The sequence below is a fragment of the Ailuropoda melanoleuca genome, chromosome X (genome assembly GCF_002007445.2).
Source record: "Ailuropoda melanoleuca isolate Jingjing chromosome X, ASM200744v2, whole genome shotgun sequence".
In the NCBI taxonomy this organism is placed as follows: domain Eukaryota; kingdom Metazoa; phylum Chordata; class Mammalia; order Carnivora; family Ursidae; genus Ailuropoda; species Ailuropoda melanoleuca.
Genome location: NC_048238.1, coordinates 51,926,526 through 51,946,959, shown reverse-complemented (window position 1 = coordinate 51,946,959; position 20,434 = coordinate 51,926,526). Strand labels below are relative to the sequence as shown.

Sequence of the window (20,434 nt, the reverse complement as noted above, 5' to 3'; positions counted from 1 at the left end):
TGAGCCGAAGGCAGACGCTTAACCGCTGTGCCACCCAGGCGCCCCTGTACAGTTGCTCTTCTGGCATCAGTTCTTGATTTCCTCTAAAGTTTTGCTTTTTGTCAGTTCTATATTTCAGAGATACTAACATGTGGTGCAACATAAAGAGCATGGGTTTTGGAATTAGATAGCCCAGGTTTTGAATCCCAGCTCTGTATAACCTTGAGCACGCTTCTTAAGATTTCTAAACTTCTGGGGCACCTGGATGGCTCAGTCAGTTGGGTGTCCAGCTCTTGATTTCAGCTCAGGTCATGATCTTGGGGTCGTGGGATCAAGCCCTGCATTGAGCTCTGTGCTCAGCGAGTCTGCTTGGGATTCTCTCTCTCCCTCTGCCCCACTCCCCTGCATACTCTCTCTCTTTCTCTAAAAAAATAAAAATTAAGAAAAAAAAAGATTTCTGAACTTCTGTTTAGCTCTTTAAAGTCAGAGGAATGATACTTAGGGGCACCTGGGTGGCTCAGTCACTTGAGCATCTGCCTCCAGCTCAGGTCATGATCTCCGGGTCCTGGGATTGAGTCCCACATCAGGCTCCCTGCTCAGCCTGAGAGTCCGCTTCTCCCTCTCCCCCTCCCCACCCCTGCTCATGCACTCTCTCTCTCAAATAAAGAAAAAAATCTTAAAAATAATGATACTTACCTCATAAGGTATAATAATAAGTCATAAGGAGGGACAGAATGAGAAAATGTATCTAACATGTCTAGTGAACTATATGGTTCAAAAAAATTGCTCACTTCTCTATCATCACAAAGCCTTTGAAAAACAAGCTTTTGAATCACTGGATTGATAGGTTCTATTCTGATTCCAGGCCTAAATTTTTATAAATTACGATGCCTTAAAGACAGTCACATTACCTGAGTTCCATTTCAGTTTCTAGGCTTTCAATCTGCTTTGTAATGGAGTCCTCTGACTCAGAAACTTGACCACGTAGTTCAGCAAGTGAGAATGTGCGCCTCTGTAAAGAACAGTGGGAATGAGGATGAAGTGCTGAAAGGAACGTAATCCTCCAAAGTTGTGAGGGTTTCTGGGGAGGGCAGAGTCTGATTATTGGTAACGTATTTCCATAAGGGCACTTACCCGGAGTTTAGGAGGTGGATTCTCCCCAGATTCCTTTTTTTCTTTGAGTTGAGCCACGTCCTGAGCCAGGATCTTTCTATCTTCAAGAAGGTCATTCAGATGGCGTTTGGCCTCCTCAGTACTGACCATAACCTCGATTTCATTTGCAAGCCAATTCTAGAAGAGAAATCGGTGATGTTGGGTTAGAGCTGATGAATCTCTGGCCCATGGGCTAGATTCAGCTCCAGACTTAATTTCACTCAGAACAGAGCCCACATAAGTAGAAGTGAGATTTCCATTCATGCCTACACTCACCCAAAATTGTAATAGCTCTCCAAGAGCTTTTAACAGCAATATCCCAAAAGGTCATAAGAAAGAGGCTTTCTGCAGAAAATCTTTCTCTAGATATCCTAGCATTTCTAAATACTGTCTGCCTTCTCCATTTTCTCCTTAACTTGTCCTTAACTAGGCATAAGGAATTGAAATACATTTTGATTATCTGTTCTACTTAATACAGATACCCATTCTTTTTAAATTTTATTTGAGTATAGTTGACACATAATGTTACACTAGTTTCCTGTGCACAACATAGTGATTCAACATCTCATGTTATGCTTTGTTCACCACAAGTATAGCTACCATCTGTCACCATACAACGCTATTACAATATCATTGACTATATTGATGCTATTCTTTTTATTCCTGTGACTTTATTCCATAACTGGAAGCCTGTACCTCCCACTCCCCTTCACCCATTTTGCCCATGCCTCTACTCCCCCTTTCCCTCTGGCAACCATCAGTTTGTTCTTGTATTTATAGGTCTGATTCTGCTTCTTGTTTGTTCATTCATTTGTTTTTTTAGATTCCACATATGAGTGAAATCATATGGTATTTGTCATTCTCAGTCTCACTTATTTTTCTTAGCATAATACCTTTAGAGGTATTAGGTCCATTCATGTTGTCACAAATGGCAAGATCTCATCCTTTTCTTATGGCTGTGTAACATTCCAGTGTGTGTGTGTGTGTGTGTGTGTGTGTGTGTGTGTATCACATCTTCTTTACCCGTTCATCTATTGATGGACACTTAGGTTGCTTCCTTATCTTGGCTATCGTAAATAATGCTGCAATACACATGGGGTGCAAATATCTTCAAATTAGTGCTTTCATTTTCTTGGGGTAAATACCCAGTAGTGGAATTACTGGATCATATAGTATTTCTATTTTCAATTTTTTGAGGAACCTCCATACTGTTTTCCACAGTAGATGTACCAATATACATTCCCACCAACAATACACGAAGGTTCCTTTTTCTTCACATCCTTGCCAACACTTGTTATTTTTTGTCTTTCTGATTTTAGCCACTTTGACAGGTGTAAGGTGATATTTCATTGTAGTTTGATCTGCATTTCCCTGGGGAGTAGTGATGTTAAGCATCTTTTCATGTGTCTGTTGGCCATTTGTATGGCTTCTTTGGGAAAATGTCTATTTAGGTCCTCTGCCCATTTTTAAATTTGATTGCTTTTCTGGTGTTGAGTTGTACAAGTTCTTTATATATCTTGGATATTAACCCTTCATTGGATATATCATTTGGAAATATCTTCTCCCATTCAGTAGGTTGCCTTTTTGCTTTGTAGATGGTTTCCTTCACTGTGCAAAAGCTTTTTACTTTGATGTACTACCAACAGTTTATTTTTGCTTTTGTTTCTCTTGCCTTAGAAGACACGATTAGATATGCATTCTTAATCTTTAAAGCCGATGAATGAAATTTTTTAAGTAAACAAAACTAACTAAATTTAGTTTCTAAAAAGTAACCATCTCTGAGAACACTTTCAATTTTGATGGAGGCATACCATGCTTAAAAGTAATCAAAAGAAGGGTGGAGTGAGTGGATATATTAACATCAGATAATGTAAAATTCGCATCAAAGAACATTACTGAGGATAAAAAGGATTATTTCATAATGGTAAAGGAGTCAATTTTTCAAAAGAACTTAATCCTTAATGTTTATATCTCTAATTTAAGCACCAAAATCATACATGAGTCAACAAAGGAGATGATATGAAATCACAAAAATACTCAGTTGATCCCAAAGAAGCCAGAAAACAAACAAAATACAGGGAATATTGAACAGATGGGACAAATAGAAAACAGCAAGATAATAGAGTCAAGCCTACCCATATCAATAATCATATTAAAAGCAAATGGTCTGAACATCCCAATTTAAATGCAGATTGTCAGATTGGATTATAAAAGCTAGACTCAACTATATGCTGCCTACAAGAAACATACTTTACTTTTTAAAGTTTATTTATGTATTTTAAATAATCTCTACACTCAATGTGGGGCTTGAACTCATGACCCTGAGATCAAGAGTTGCATGCTCTTCAGGGCACCTGGGTGGCTCAGTTGGTTGAGCATCTGCCTTTGGCTCAGGGGTCATGATCTTGGGGTCCTGGAATTGAGCCCTGAATAGGGCTCCCTGCTCAGTGGGGAGTCTGTTTCTCCCTCTGCCCCTCCCTCCTGCTTGTGCTCTCTTTCAAATAAATAAATGAGAACCTTAAAAAGAAAAAAAAAAAGAGTTGCATGCTCTTTTGAGTGAGCCAGCCAGATACCCCGGAAGCACTTTAAAAATGAAGGCACAAATAGGTTAAAACCAAAGGGATTAAAAAATATATACCATTCTAGGGGTGCCTGGGTGGCTCAGTTGGTTAAGTGTCTGCCTTCTGCTCAGATCATGATCCTGGGGTCCTGGGATGGAGCCCCAGATCGGACACCCTGCTCAGCGAGGAGTCTGCTTCTCCCTCTCCTCTGCCCTTCCCTTCATGCTCGCTCTCTCTCTCTCTCTCTCACACGCGCGCGCACTCCTTCTCTCTCAAATAAATAAATAAATAAATAATCTTTTTGGTGCACCTGGGTGGCTCAGTTCGTTGTGTCTGCCTTCAGCTCAGGTCATGAACTCAGGGTCCTGGGATCGAGCCTCACATCAGGCTCTCTGCTCAGCGGGGAGTCTGCTTCTCCCTCTGTGTTTGTTTTCTCTCTCACAAGGAGGTGGAGTGGGAGAGGCATGGGTGTGTGTGTGTGTGTGTGTGTGTGTGTGTGTATACATACACCATTCTACATTATTAAAAAAAAAGCTGGAGGGACTATATTATTATCAGAAAAAGATTTCAGAACAAAGAATATCATCAGGAACAGAAAAGATCATTTCATAATAATGAAAAGATGAGTTAATCCTAATTATCTACACCCCTAATAACAGAGCTTCAAAATACACAAAGCAAAAATAGAACTACAAGGAGAAAAAGACAAGTCCATAATTCCAGTTGGAAATTTGAATACCCATCTCTCAATAAATGATAGAATAAGTAGGCAGAAAATCAGCAAGGATACAGTAGAAATGAACAGCACAATCAAACAGAAAAGATTGACATTTATAGAACACTCTCTCCAACAGTAGCAGAATACATATTCTTCTCAAGTACACATAGAATATTTGCCAAGATTGACCATATTCTAAGCCATAATAAGCCTCATTAAATTTGAAAGGATTCAAGTCACACAATGTTCTCTAACCACAATGAAATTAAATTAGAAATCATAACACAAAGATATCTAGAAAAATACCCCAATATTTGGAAACTAAATAACCCTCTTGTAAATAACCCATGGGTCAAAGAAGAAATCAACAGAGAAATTAGAATGCATTTTGAATTGAATGAAAATGAAAATATAAGTATCAAAATTTGTGGGATGTCATTAAAGGATTAGTTAAGGGGAAATTTATAGCACTAAATGTCTATATTAGAAAAGATGAAGGGGCACCTGGGTGACTCAGTTGGTTAAGTGTCCAACTCTTGATTTCAGCTCAGGTCATGATATCAGGGTTGTGAGATTGAATCCCGTGTCAGGCTCTGCACTGGGCATGGAGCCTGCTTGGGATTCTCTCCCTCCCACTCCCTCTGCCCCTCTACCCCCTCTCAAAAAAAAAATTCAAATCAATGACCTCAGCTTCTACCTTAAGAAACTAAAAAAAAAAAAAAAAAAAGGCCAATTACATTCAAACCAGAAATAAGGAAATAATAAAGATCAGATTGGAAACTAATGAGTTGGGGTTTTGGGGACATTTTAAAAATTTTGGTAAAATATACATAACATAAAATTTACTATTTTAACCCTTAGTAAGAATGAGCTGGTTCTCTGATAAACCTCTAGCCAAGACGATCATGGCAAAGGAAAAAGGCACAAAATATCAATAACAGGAATGAGACAGATGATACTATCACAGCTTTTATAGACTTTAGAAGGATAATAAGGGAATATTATGAATAACTGTATTTGACAAGTTAGATGAAGCAGCCAAGTTTACTGAAACACACAAACTACCGAAGCTTACTTAAGAAGAAATATATAGCCTGAGCAATCTATATCCACTTAAACAAATTGAATTTTAGTTAATTTCCATCTACTCCCCAAAGCAAAAACTAACAAAAAAAAAAAACCCTTCAGGCCCACATGACTTAACTTGTGAATTTTACCCAACTTTTAAAGAAGAAACAATATTAATTCTATACAAACTCTTCCAGACAATTGAAAAAGGAGTACTTCCCAACTCATTCAAAGAGGCCAACATTACTTTGATACCAAAACCAGATGAAGACATTATAAGAAAACAACAGACCAATATCCCTCATGAACAGAGATGCAAAAATTTTACACAAAATTTTTATTTTAGAAAAATTTTCATTTTATATACTGCTGAATTCAACAATACATAAAAAGGATGATATAGCACAACCAAGTGGAGTTTATCCAAGGAACGCAAGGCTGGTTTCATAATGGAGTATCAAAAAACTCAGAATAAAACCTTACAACAAACTAAGAATACATAAGAACTTCCTCAATCTGAGGGGCGCCTGGGTGGCTCAGACAGTTAAGCCTCTGACTGTTGTTGATCTCAGCTTGGGTCATGATCTTGGGGTCCTGCGATCAAGCCCTGCAATGGGCTCTGTGCTCAGTTCCTCTGCTCCTCCCCCACCCCCCGGCTTGTGCTCTCTCAAATAAATAAATCTTAAAAAAAAGTACTTCCTCAATCTCTTAAAGGGTATCTATGAAAAACCTACAGCTAACATCATACTTAATGGTGAAAGATTGAATCTCTTCCCCAAGATCAGGAAAAATAGAATGGTTTCTACTGTCACCACTCCTATTCAACATTATCCTGAAGGTCCAAGCTGATGTAATAGGACAAGTAAGAGAAGTAAAAGACATACAGATTAGAAAGGAAGAAATAAATCTGTATTTACAGATGGCATGATTGTGTAGAAAATCCCAAAGAACCTACAAAATAGTTACTAGACTAATAAAGTCAAAAGATAGAAATTAGTATAAAAAAATCAATTGTATTTCTATAAACCAGCAATGAACAACGGGATAAACAATTTGGCAGTTTCTTACAAAGTTAAACATACCCTTACCATATATGACCTAGCAATTCCACCCCTAGCGATTTGCCCAAGTGAAATGTTTACCTATGTTTACACAGAAACCAGTATATAAATGTTTTTATAGCAGCTTTATTCATAATCACCAAAAACTGGAAAAAAACCCCTCCAAGATACCCTTTAATAGGTGAATAGATAAACTATGGGACATCCATACAACAGAATACAATTCAGAAAAAAAAGGGCAAAAACTATTGATTCATGCAACAACATAAATGAGTCTCCAATGCATTATGCTAAGTGAAGTCATGCTATATGTTTCTTTTTAAAATATGTTTCTATTTATATGACACTGATGCAAAGGGAAAACAATTATGACAGAATACACATCAGCATTTGCTATAGTGTTGTGGGAGGAGTTGACTACAAACAGGTATACAGGAATTTGGGAGGACAATAAAACTATCCTATATCTTGCTTGTGTTGATGGTTATACAACTGTATGTGTTGTCAAAACTCTCAGAACTGTACACTAAAAAAGGCAAATCTTACAGTATGTCAGATATGCCTTAATATAGTTGGAAAAAATCAATGTCGTTTGCCATGCTAACAGAGTAAAAACAAATCATAAGATCATCTCAGTAGGATTCAGAAAAAACTTTTGAAAAACCCCCAACATCCATTCATGATAAAAACTTTGAGAAAACTAGGGATACACAGGAACTTCTTCAAACTGATAAAGGACATAAAGTAAAACCTGTAGCAAGTATCATACTTAATGAAGTGTTGAATGCTTTTTCCCTAATACTGGAAACAAAGCAAGGATGTCTCTTTCACCTACTCAGTTAAATATTTTACTGGAGGTCCTAGCAAGTGCAGTAAGACAGATCAAATTAAAAAAGAGGCTAACAGAGCTGATAAGTAAATAAAATTGTCTCTATTTGCAGATAACATGATTGTCTATGCAGCCTCTATAAAAAAGCTGTAAGAGGGGCATCTGGGTGGCTCAGTTGGTTAAGTGTCTGCCTTTGGCTTAGGTCATGATCCCAGGTGGGATCGGGCCCCGCATCGGGTTCCTTGTTTGGTGGGGAGCTTGCTTCTCCCACTAACCTCTCCCTCTGCCGGCTGCTCCCCTTGCTTGTGCTCTCTCCCTCTCTCTGTCAAATAAATACATAAAATCTTAAAAATAAAAAAGCTATAAGTACCAATGAGTATGTCCAAATAACTGGAAATTGAAATAAAAAAACCATTTCCGATATCATAAAAATATGAAATACTTAGGGATATATTTGACAAAAGATGTGCAACACCTGTATACTGAAAACTAAAACACTACTGAGAGAAATTAAAGATTTAAATAAATGGAGAGATGCATTGTGTTCATGAATCAAAAGACTCAATATTGTTAAGATATAAATTCTCCTCAAGTTTATCTACAGATTCTATGGAATCCTAATCAAACTCCCAGTAGACTTTTTATGGAAATTAACAAGCTGATTCTAAAATTTATATGAAAATGCACAGCACCTAGTTTTCCCAAAACCATTTTGAAAGAGAGTAACAACTTTGGGGGGCTTATACTACCTGATTTCAGAACTTATGATAAAGCTAGTGTGATCAAACATGTTGGTATTGGCATAAAGATAGCCATGTAGATCAATGCAGTAGAATCTAGAAATTGACTATGGACAATTGATTTTGACAGAGGTGTTAAATCAAAATGAATCATAGACTTAAATGTAAAGCTTAAAACTGCATAAGATAAAAAGCTTTTGCACAGCAAAGGAAACAGTCAACAAAACTAAGAGGCAACCCATGGAACGTGAGAAGATATTTCCAAATGACATTACAGATAAAGGGCTGGTATCCAAGATCTATGAAGAATTTCTCAAACTCAACACCCCTCTCAAAAAAAATAATCCAGGGGCGCCTGGGTGGCACAGCAGTTAAGCGTCTGCCTTCGGCTCAGGGCGTGATCCCGGCGTTATGGGATCGAGCCCCACATCAGGCTCCTCTGCTATGAGCCTGCTTCTTCCTCTCCCACTCCCCCTGCTTGTGTTCCCTCTCTCGCTGGCTGTGTCCATCTCATAAATAAATAAAAAATCTTTAAAAAAAATAATCCAGTCAGTAAATGGGCAGAAGACATGAATAGACACTTGTCTAAAGAAGACATACAAATGGTTAACAGACACATGAAAAAATGTTCCATATCACTAGCCATCAGGGAAATACAAATCAAAACCACAATGAGATACCACCTTACACCAGTTAGACTGGCAAAAATTAACAAGACAGGAGACAACAAGTGTTGGCGAGGATGGGGTAAGAGAAACCCTCTTACACTGTTGGTGGGAATGCAAGCTGGTACAGCCACTCTAGAAAACAGTATGGAGGTTCCTCAAGACGTTAAAAATAGAGCTACCCTATGACCCAGCAATTGCACTACTAGGTATTTACCCCAAAGATACAGACATAGGGAAAAGAAGGGGCACCTGCACCCCAGTGTTCATAGCAGTAATGTCCACAATAGCCAAACTGTGGAAGGAGCCGAGATGCCATTCAACAGAGAATGGATAAAGAAGATGTGGTTCATATATACAATGGAATATTACTCAGCCATCAGAAAGGATAAATATCCACCATTGCATCGACATGGATGGAACTGGAGGGGATTATGCTCAGTGAAATAAGTCAAGCAGAGAAAGACAATTATCATATGGTTTCACTCATATGTGGAACATAAGCAATAGCGCGGATGATCACAGGGGAAGGGAGGGAAAACTGAATGGGAAGAAATCAGAGAGGGAGACAAACCATGACAGACTCCGGACTCTGGGAACAAAACTGAAGGTTACAGAAGGGAGGGGATGGGGGGATGGGGTAGCCGGGTGATGGGTATTAAGGAGGGCGCGTGTGGTGATGAGCACTGGGTGTTATACACAATTAATGAATTATTGAACACTACATCAAAAACTAATGATGTCCTATATGTTGGCTAATTGAACATAATAAAAAAAATAAAATTAAATTAAATTAAGTTAAATTCAGACTTAAAAAAAAATTCTAGAAGAAAATTTAGAGGGAAATCTCAGTGACCGTGGGTTTGGCAAAGATTTCTTAAACAGGGCATAAAACCCATTAAGCATAAAAGAAAAAAAGGTCAATAAATTGGATGGCATCAAAATTAAAAAGCCTTCCTCTTCAAAAGACACTTAAAAAGGGGAAAGGCTAACCACAGCCCAGGAGAAATTTATAAAACATAAAAGTCCTTTGTTGGAAATATCTAGAATATATAAAGAATTCTAACTGAAAAGTAATAAAAAAGAACCCAATTAAAAAATGGGGAAGGGGGGCGCCTGGGTGGCTCAATCAGTTAAGCGTCTGCCTTCGGCTCAGGTGGTGATCTCGGGGTCCTCGGATGGAGCCCTGCATTGGGCTCCCTGCAGGGAGCCTGCTTCTCCCTCTCACTCTGCCCCTCCCCTCCGTTTGTTCTCTCTCTCTCAAATAATAAATAAATAAAATCTTTAAAAAAATGGGGAAGATTTGAACAGATATTTCACAAAACATACATTTGGCAAGTAAGCACATGAAAAGATGCTCAACATCATTAGTCATAATAAGGGAAATGAAAACTAAAATCACAATGAGGTACCACTACCCACTCACTAGAATACCTAAGATTTAAAAGACTGACCATACTCAGGATTCATAAGACTGTACAGCAACAAGAACACTCATAAACTGCTGGTAGGAAGGTACAACCACCTTGGAAAACAATTTGGCAGCCGCTTAAAAGTTAACACATACACCTACCATATGAGAGAGCCAGCCAGTCCACTCCTAGGTTATCTACCCAAAAGAAATAAAAACATATATCCACACAAAGACTTGTATACAGATGTTCAGTACAATATCTGTAATAACTAAAAACTGGAAACGCCACAAAATGTCCATCAGCAGGTGAATGGATAAACAAATTGTGGGATAGCCACACAACAGGATGCCATTCAGCAATAAAAAGGAAAGAAGTATCCCTGTGGTTACAGGGATGAATCTTGATATAATTATGCTGAATGCAAGTCAGAAAAGGAAAACATACTGCATGATTCAATTTTTATACAATTCTAGAAAAAAAACTAATCTATAGTGACGGAAAGCAGATTAATGGTTTCCTGGAGATGGGCAAGGAGGGGGATGGACTGGGGAGGGGAGAAAGGGTTACAAAGTAAGTTTTGGTCATGAAGGACATTGACATTGTCTTGATTGTGGTGCTGATTTCATGCGTGCATCTGTGTCAAAGCTTATTAAATCGTACATTTTAAATATGTACCGTTTATTTTAGGTCAATTGTACCTTAGTAAAACTGTTAAAAAATTAACTGAACCTCAGTAGAGGCAGGGAGGGAAAGGGTTCTCTGCTCTTGGTCTTTAACATTTGTTCAAAGATATTCAAAGGTATCATTAGGAAATTAGGCTTCTGGGTAGAACTTCAGATTTTGAAGTGTTTAATTCTAAACCAAAAGAAAGCAATTTTCCATGTGTTCCCTATCCCCAGCAGAGATGAGAGAAATGGCAGCGCAAGCTGCCCATACCTTCACTCGAGCTGCAGTGCCTTCCATTCCACGGCTCTGAGTCTCTTTCCGCTTATCTGCGACCTCCTGTTGTTTCTGGAGAGCATCCTTGAGACGCTTGTTGGCAGCTGCTGCCTAAATAAAAGTGGCTCACAGTAATATTGAATTGAAGGGTGAAAAAATTTTTTTAATTTCCATTTTTCTTTCTTAGTAAAGAAAAATGAAAAAATTCTATGGGTTTGAGTTCGTATAGGAATAAACTTTTAAGTCTCCGTACCCATAATACTGGTGAACAGCTACTGCTTTAGAGCCTAGGAGAGGTACACATTTCAAAGAAGTACTGGGGACTGAAAGTGTCTGGCAATGTCATTTCTCAATATTACTCTGTATTTTTTTTGGAAAGAAGCAAGCCCAGTTGGAAGAAAAAATCCTTATTTGAATAGTACCATTTTCTTCAGATTTTTTTCTGCTCACAGTTCATGACATATAAACGGATTAAGACTTAGGAATTGCTGGTCAAGATTGTTATCACTGGTTTCTCAGGACACTGGCTCATTTAAGGGATACTACTTTGTCAGCATCTAAGCCTGAAGGTGACCTAGTAGATTGGATTTTCTTACCTCCTCAGTTTTACGTCTGAGCACATTAGACTGTTTCTGGAAGTTTCTTTCAAGTTTGAGCAGTTCATATTGCCTCTTGCGGTCCTGAGAAGAAAAAAGTCCGACTTTTAATTGCAATTCAGCTAGCTAACATAAAACCTTATAACATTATTAGAGTCTTTCAATGTAACAGTCATTATGGAAAACATTATGGAGGTTCCTCAAAAAATAAAAATAGAACTATCATACAGTCTAGCAATCCCACTACTGGGTATATATTCAAAGGAAATGAAATATGAAATCAGTATCTTGAAGAGGTATCTGCATTCTCATATTCATTGCAGCATTATTCATAGTAACCAAGATATGGAAACACATTGTCGACAGATGAATGGATAAAGAAAATGTGGTATATGTATACAATGGAATATTATTCAATAAGGGAATCCTGCCATTTGCAACAACATGGATGAACCTAAAGGTCATTATGGTAACTGAAATAAACCAAACTAAGAAAGACAAATACTGTATGATCTCACTTATATGTGGCATCTAAAAAATGGCAATCTCATAGAATCAGAGAGTAATGGTGGTTACCAGGAACTGGGGGTGGGGAAAAACAAGGAAAAGTTCGTCAAAGGGTGCAAACTTTCAGTTATAAAATGAGTAAGTTCTGGGGATCTATATATAATAGTGACTATAGTTAGTAATACTGTATTGTGTACTTGAAATCTGCTAAGGAGTAGATCTTAAGTGTTCTCACCACACTGAAAAAAACAGGTAACTATGTGAGGTGTTGGATGTATTGCTGACAGGAAATGTGATGTCTCCAAACTTATTCTTCTCTTTCAAGATTGTTATGACTATTCTGGATCACTTCCATTTCCATATAAATTTTAGGATCAGCATGTGAATTTCTGCAAATAATCCAGTTGGAATGTTGATTGAGATTGTACTAAATCTGTAGATCTGGGGAGTATTCCATCTTAAGAATATTGTCTTCCCAGACATGAACATGGGCTATCTTTCCATTTATTTATTTAATTAATTCAGTGATGTTTTATGGAGTTTAGTATTTAAGTTTTACATTTTTTAAGTTTAATCCTAAGCATTTTATTCTTATTGATGCTATTATAAATGGAATTGTTTTCATTTTCAAATTCATTTCTAGTGTATAGAAATACAACTGACTTTGGTACATTGAACTTATATTCTCCAATCTTGCTGAACTCATGTATTAGCTTTCCTAGTTTTTTAGTAGATTCTCTAGCATTTTTATACATACACAGTCATGTTACCTGCTAACAGAGAGTTTTGCTTCTTCCTTTCCAATCTGGATGCCTTTAATATATTTTTCTTGCCTAAGTGCCCTGGCTAGAACCTTCAGGACAATGTGTAATAAAAGTGACAAGAGCGGATATTCTTGTCTTGTTCCTGATCTTAGGGGGAAAGTATTCTTTGTTTCCTTATCATGATGTCAGCTGCGGGTTTTTTCATAAATGCTCTTTAACAGGTTGAGGAAGTTCCCTTCTACTCCTAGTTTCCCGAATGTTTTTATTATGAAAGGGTGATGGATTTTGTCAAATGTGTTTTCTGTCTGCTGAGATAATCATGTGGTTCTTGTCCTTTATTCTACTGATATGTTGTAATACATCAATTGATTTTCAGATGTTAAGGAAGGCTTACATTTTTTTCAGATGAACCCTACTTGGTCATGGTGTATCATTCTTTTTATATGTTACTGGATTCAATCTGTTAGTATTATGTTGAACACTTTCACATCTATATTCATAAGAGATATTGGTCTATAGTTTTCTTGGGATGTCTTTGGTTTTGGTATCCAGGAAATACTGGCCTCAGAATGTGCTGGGAAATGTTTCCCCTGGTTGTTTTTTGGAATAGTTTCTGAAAATTTGGTATTATTTCTTCTTTAAATGTCTGATAGAACTCACCAGTGAAGCCATCTGGGTCAGGGCTTTTCTTTCTGGTAAGTCATTCATTCATCCATTCATTCAAGAGGATGAGTGCACACACAAGTGCAGGGGGAGGGGTAGAGGGGTAGAGGGAGAGAGAATCCTCATGCAGACTCCCTGCTGAGTGCAGAACCCAACTTGGGGCTTGATCCCAGGACCCTGAGATCATGACCTGAGCCGAAATCAGGAGTTGGACACTTAACCAACTAAGCCACCCAGGTGCTCCCTTTCTGGGAATTTTTAAACTAGTAAATTAATCTCTTGTGATAGGTCTGTAAAGATTTTCTATTTCTTCTTGAGTTAGTTTCAGTAATTTTTATCTTTCCCATTTCATTTAGGCTATCTAATTTGTTGGCATACAGTTGTTCATAGTATTCCCTTACAGTCCTCTTATTCTGAAAACCAGCAGTGATATCCCCTCTTTATTCCTAATTTTAGTAATGAATCTTCTCTCTTTTTCTTTTTAAGCCTACCTAAAGATTTGTCAGTATTTGTCGATCATTTCCAATTTTTGGTTTCACCGATTTTCTCTATTATTTTTTCCATTATTTCATTAATTTCCACCCTAACCTTTAACATTTCTGTCCATCTGTTAGCTTTGGGTTTAGTTTGCTTGTTTTTTTCAGTGTCTTAAAGTGGAAGTCTAGGTTATTGATTTGAGATCTTATTCATTTTTAATACAGGCATTAACGACTTCAAATTTTTCTCTAAACACTGCTTTAGCCGCATTTCATAAATTTTGGTATGCCTTTGTTTTTATTCATCAAAAAATTTCCATGTGATTTCTTCTTTGACCTCTTATTTAATGAGGATTGTGTTAATTTCCTCATATTAGTGAATTCCCCAAATTCCTTTCTATTATTGATTTCTTATTTCATTCCATTGTGGTTGGAAAATATACTTTATATTATTTCATTCCTTTTAAGCTTATTTTTTTTTCCCTTTTAAACTTACTGAGGAATGTTTTATGGCCTAACATGTGGTCTATCCTGGAGAATGTTCTATGTGTACTTGAGAAGACTGTATACCCTGGGGTCATGACCTGAGCTGAAGGCAGACGCTTAACTGACTAAGCCATCCAGGCGCCCCTTGAGTTATTTTCTTAATGATTGCCCTAGTACTTATAATAAAATCTTATCAGAATCAACTTCAGATTTATATTAACTTAATTCCAGTGAAATATAGAAACATTATTCTTATGCAGCTCTGTTCTCTTCCCTTTTTGTGCTATTATTGTTATGTAAATTGTATCTATATGTAAGCATGTAATTATTATTACTATTACTTTCTATGATTTGTCCCTTAAATAAGCTAAGATGAAAGAAGAGCAAATATATATTTATAGAATTTGTTCTTATTTACCGTTTCTGGTTCTCGTCATTTCTTCCTGTAGATTCATGTTACCACCTGATGCCATTGTTTACTTCAATACAACTTTGCTCCCAGCCACCTCCTTTGTCAAATATATTACATTTATACATGTTATAGGCCCATCAATACAATTATATAAATATTATTTTTATATAATTGCTTTTTAAATCAGATAAGAGAAGGGAGAAGAAACACACAACAATACTCTCTTTTAGAATTGCCTACATAATACCTTTACTGGCACTCTTTGTGGTGTGTGTGTGTGTGTGTGTGTGTGTGTGTGTGTGTGTGTAGATTCAAATTACTGTCTGGTATCACTTGCTTTCAGTCTAATGTTTAGTATTTCTTGTAAGGTAGGTCTGCTGAAAACAAGATCACTTAGCCTTTGTTTATCTGGAAATGTCTTTATTTTTTAAAGATTTTATTTATTGGAGAGAAAGAGAGAGCGAGCACACAAGCAGGCAGAGGAGCAGAGGGAGAGGGAGAAGCAGACTCCCCACTGAGCGGGGAGCCTGATGCAGGGCTCGATCCGAGGACCCCGGGATGATGACCTGAGCTGAAGGCAGATGTTTAACTGACGGAGCCACCCAGGTACCCCTTGTCTTCATTTTTGAAAGAAAACTTCGTTGTCTATAAAATTCTTGGTTGATAGTATTTTACTTCAGCACTTTGAATGTGTTGTCGCACTGTCTTCTGGCCTCCATTGTTTTTGATGAGAATTCTGCTGTTAATTTTATTGGGGTTTGCTTGTATGTGATGAGTCATTTTATCTTGCTGTTTTCAAGTTTTTTTGTCCTTGTCTTTCAACATTTTGACATAATGTGTCTTGGTGTGGATCCCTTTGCATTTATTTTGGAGTTCATTGAGCTTCCTGGATGTGTAGATTTTTTTGCAGCAAATTTAGAAAATTTTCGGCCATTTTATCTTTGAATATTTTTACTGTTGTTTCACTTACTGCTCTTGTGCAGCTACCAGTCTCTTAATTGCTCACCACCAAAATTTCCATTATTTTTGACAGCTCCTTTAGGGTTTAACTTCCCTAAACTCTGTCCCCAAATAAATAGAGCCCCTTAGGGAGGGCTGCATTCCTATGGCGGTCCCAATGGCCTGCCTCTCCCCCTGGGCAGAACCTCTGTATCACTGCTCAGGATTGGGGAGTGGGGATAGTAGCCCACTTCCCTGAGTGACTTCTCTGTTCTAAGAGTAGGGTGCTGGGCAGGGGCAGTACACTTTATTTCTCTTGGCTTGCCTCTCCTGACATGGAACCTACATCCAGTGATTAGACAGGTTGGGGTAATCAGGCTCTAGTATTCCTGGCCTTCTGTAGCAGAAGTAGAGCTTCCACCCTACACACGGGGGCTAGGTAGAAGAAAGGATCCCCAAACCATCTTGGTTGCTCTTGCCTGAAATAGAACTTCAGCAACATGGAGCTGTACGGGATGAAATGGAAGAAACCACAGCCACAGACTGGAAGTTGAGGAATGAGGGGAGTGAGCTTATTGTGGCTCAAGTGCCACAGACTCTTGCTTCTTTTTTTTTTTTAAAGATTTTATGTATTTGACAGAGATAGAGGCAGCCAGTGAGAGAGGGAACATAAGCAGGGGGAGTGGGAGAGGAAGAAGCAGGCTCATAGCGGAGGAGCCTGATGTGGGGCTCGATCCCATAACGCCGGGATCACGCCCTGAGCCGAAGGCAGATGCTTAACCACTGTGCCACCCAGGTGCCCCAGACTCTTGCTTCTTGATCAGGTTTAGTAGATTTCCTTGAATACAGTTTCTTTGCTATATGCCCTTCAGGACATATAGAGAGTTTTCATGGCTGTTTTTATAAATTTCACTAGTTACGCCTCTTTTGCCGAGAAGTGTTCACAAAGCTCCTCTTGCCACCATTCGAAAAGTATTTCTCCTTATTTCTTGACCCAATGTATCACATTCTGGCCAACTCTAAACATGTCCTCATATCAATGTCTTTTCCAAGAATACTGTTACTACTCTAATTCAGGCTCTTACTATCTTTCTGGATGATGTAATATGTTCTTACCTTGTGTTCTGGCCTCCAGCTTCTCAATACTTCCGTTTGTTAAACACGTGACTCTCAGATGTATCTTTCTGAAGCAGTACTTGGCTGATATCACTGTTTCTCAAAAACCTTAAAAATCTTTACACTGCTAACAAAGTTAAGTTCACACTTCTTAGATCTTTAGCAGTCCAGCTTCATTTTGTCTTTCTGATGGAATCTTCTACCATCTTTTATCCCACCAGGACCATTCATCATTCCTTGAATATGCTTACAAAGTTGTCATCTCTGTCTTTGATTCTGCTGTTCCATCTATCTGGAATGCCTGCACCTGTCTCTATCAGAATCCTCCCTATTATTCAAGGCCTGTTCAGCTGTCATGTTTTCACTCTAACTGGAAATATGCTTTCCTTTCTTAATTACCTTGATGTTCTAGGCCATTCGTAAAGCACAGATCTCTTTATTCCTTCAATTAGGGGAAACCATGCTTATGTCTCACCTTCCGCTTTAGATTAAGACATTCTGCAAGGGCAGAGCTCACATACTACTCATCTTTCTATTTTCCATGCTCTCTAGTGGGTGGTACCTTGCACATGGTAGGCGTTTAAGAAATACCTGTTAAATTCATGAATGTGTCACATTTTCGGAGATAACCAGTTGTTTGAAGAAAAGTTTTAATGTTAGTCAGCCCAGAGAAGGGTTTATTAGGCAGGCCTTTGAAAAGTTGTAGTTACTTACTCGTTCTTTTAACTGGATTACTTCTTTGTCTTTTTGTTGTTTCCACTGTCTAAACTTCTCAGCATCCTCTTTCATCTGACGCATCAACTGTACCCGCTGGCTTTTCATCACCTGTAAAAACAAAACCCAGTACAAGTATTAGTCATCTGCACTTATTCTAGGCTGATGTGCAGATGGATAGACTAACTATTAAGAAGAGAGAAAACCCAGAGCTAAGCTGAGAACGCTGCCAACAGATTTTCTGATTAGGCTTGCAATACCCCTTGCTATGCTTGCACAGGATTTCCAAGTATAGACTACACAAATGAACATGCTGAAGAAACTTAAAAAAAAAAATGTACCGACAGCTAAATCCAGGCCTAAATTCTTTGTATATAAATGAAATTTCAAGGAAATATCTACTAAGCCTCAAGGACAAATCCACCTGGCAACCAGTGTATTCTAAAGGTTTCAGTATAAGCAGCCTGTGACTCCACTTCGCAGATGTCAGAAGTCGAACATTCAGTAACTGAAACATTTTCCAGGTGTCGTCACTTTGCAACTACTTTATAAAATTATTCTACAGAATCATGGAAGGTGGTCAGGATATCACCACAAAATATCAAGGTATCTTTCTCCTTTGGTTTCTGAGACTCTAACATTAAGCTCTGAATGTTCACGCAGGGTTTTGTTATTCAGATTCCAGATGACCACCGGGACAATGTCCTGTAAAAGGGACATGTGTGGAGCCACACATTTGAAATGATGGCCCTGCCTGCTACCTCCTCACCTGACAACTCCTCTGTAGTATAATTCTAAATGGAACACCTATGTTTGTAATGAAATAAACCCAAGGATGAGGGTTTATTACCCGTATCTCCTGGTTCAATTTGGAAACGGTATGCTCTGTGGATTCTTTCAGCTTCAGAAGTTTGGACTGTTCATTCAGTTTCTTCTTCAGATCAGCCATTTGACCCTCTAGCTCCTGGAGACGTTTACGGCGGCGCTCACTCAACCTAAGAACAGAAGCTATAGGAATGAACACTAGCAGCAGCAAAGCCTGACTTCCAAAGACATAGTATTCGACTTCCAGGTTCACAGTCCTGATACATATACAAAAGAGGTGATCAGTCACATAGCCATCTTTATATAATGAATAACCACCCAAACAACCAAAACTATCTCAATAATGGGAGCTCAATACAAAGAGTATAACAAATTTTTTGAGTATATAACAATGCAATGGACTCAATATATTACTCCCCACCACTATGTTAAAAGGATGGTTCTTTGAGGATATTTCACTTCAGTTTAGCTGTAAAGGAACAATACTAATGATTATGACACTAGTCTGAGATAGAAAGCAAACATTCAGCATAACATTTAAGAACATGAACTTTAGACTCAACAGAGATATAATAGAGTCACTAAGTAAAAAGAAGGTAGAATAGCCAATAAGGAAGAGTTCTGAGGAAGAGTAAGATATTCTGGTTATCCGTCATGGTTTTATTCTTTTTATTTTTTTAAGTAGGCTCCGTGCCCAGCATGGGGCCCAAAATGGGGCTTGAACTCATGACCCCAAGATCAAGACCTGAGCTGAGATCAAGAGTCTGACGGTTAACTGACTGAGCCACCCCAGGCACCCCGTCTTGATTTTATTCTTTTTTTTTTAAAAGATTTTATTTATTCATTTGACAGAGAGAGAGACAGCCAGTGAGAGAGGAGGAGTGGGAGAGGAAGAAGCAGGCTTCCAGCGGAGGAGCCTGACGTGGGTCTCGATCCCATAACGCCAGGATCACACCCTGAGCCGAAGGCAGACGCCTAACGACTGAGCCACCCAGGCGCCCCTTGATTTTATTCTTAACTAAGGGATGGCTAGATTGGTTTTTCATTTACTAGCCTGGATATTAATTCTATTGACAAGCTAATTTGCCATCAGTGCAGGGACAAAGAAACTGTAGCTGTCTGGCAGGTCTGATAACCTTTCAAAATCCAGCTCAAATGCTATCTTCTCATGAAGCCTTTCCTGATCATGCCTAAACTGGTATCTCCTGACTCTGAACTCTTACAGCAATTACTGCCTAGGAAATTTGTCTGGCTACTAATCACATGCTGTTACCGCATTCTTTTACTGTCATCATGAGGAACTGGTTAAAATCTCAATTAACGTTTCTTTTGTTTAGATCTCCTCTCCACAACTAGGTATAAATCCTGTGGGGGCAGGAAATGGCTCTTCTACTTCTTTATTTCCTTTATAACTCCTCACACATAGTAGGGACTTGAAATAATACTTATTGGATGTATTCTCACTTGGCTTGGTTGACATCCTTCTTCGTTGTCTGAAGTTCAAGAACCAATTCTTCTTTTTCCTTTTGCAGATTGATGACTTCCAATTCTAGATTTTTTATGTTATCCTAGAAATGTTATAGGTCAGAGAGAAAGCATTAAAAGGCACGGGAAGAAAATCACTTAAAATAAGGAAAATCACTTCAACATTCCACATCTTAAGGAACTATGTATTCAATTTTACTACTTCAATCGCACACTAAAAACATCTGTACTTGATTTAAGGAGATTAAAGTTATGTAGTGGGAAAAGTATAAACTTGGAATCCAAAAGCCTGGGTTTGAACCTTGAATCCAGTGCTTAATATCT

General features: G+C 38.1%; 1 protein-coding gene across 4 annotated transcripts in view; it reads right to left on the bottom strand.

The window, feature by feature from the left end:
- KIF4A (kinesin family member 4A) overlaps window positions 1-20,434 on the bottom strand; it is a 108,819-nt gene that overhangs the window by 18,907 nt on the left and 69,478 nt on the right. For all 4 annotated transcript variants that reach the window (XM_034649094.1, XM_002918014.4, XM_019798329.2 and 1 more), the window contains 7 exons: window positions 20,090-20,193; window positions 18,651-18,795; window positions 17,801-17,911; window positions 11,724-11,807; window positions 11,125-11,238; window positions 1,114-1,269; window positions 891-991 (listed from right to left, as the gene is read on the bottom strand). In XM_034649094.1, coding sequence (XP_034504985.1) covers window positions 891-991; window positions 1,114-1,269; window positions 11,125-11,238; window positions 11,724-11,807; window positions 17,801-17,911; window positions 18,651-18,795; window positions 20,090-20,193 — 815 coding nt within the window. The remainder of the gene's footprint in view (window positions 1-890; window positions 992-1,113; window positions 1,270-11,124; window positions 11,239-11,723; window positions 11,808-17,800; window positions 17,912-18,650; window positions 18,796-20,089; window positions 20,194-20,434) is intronic.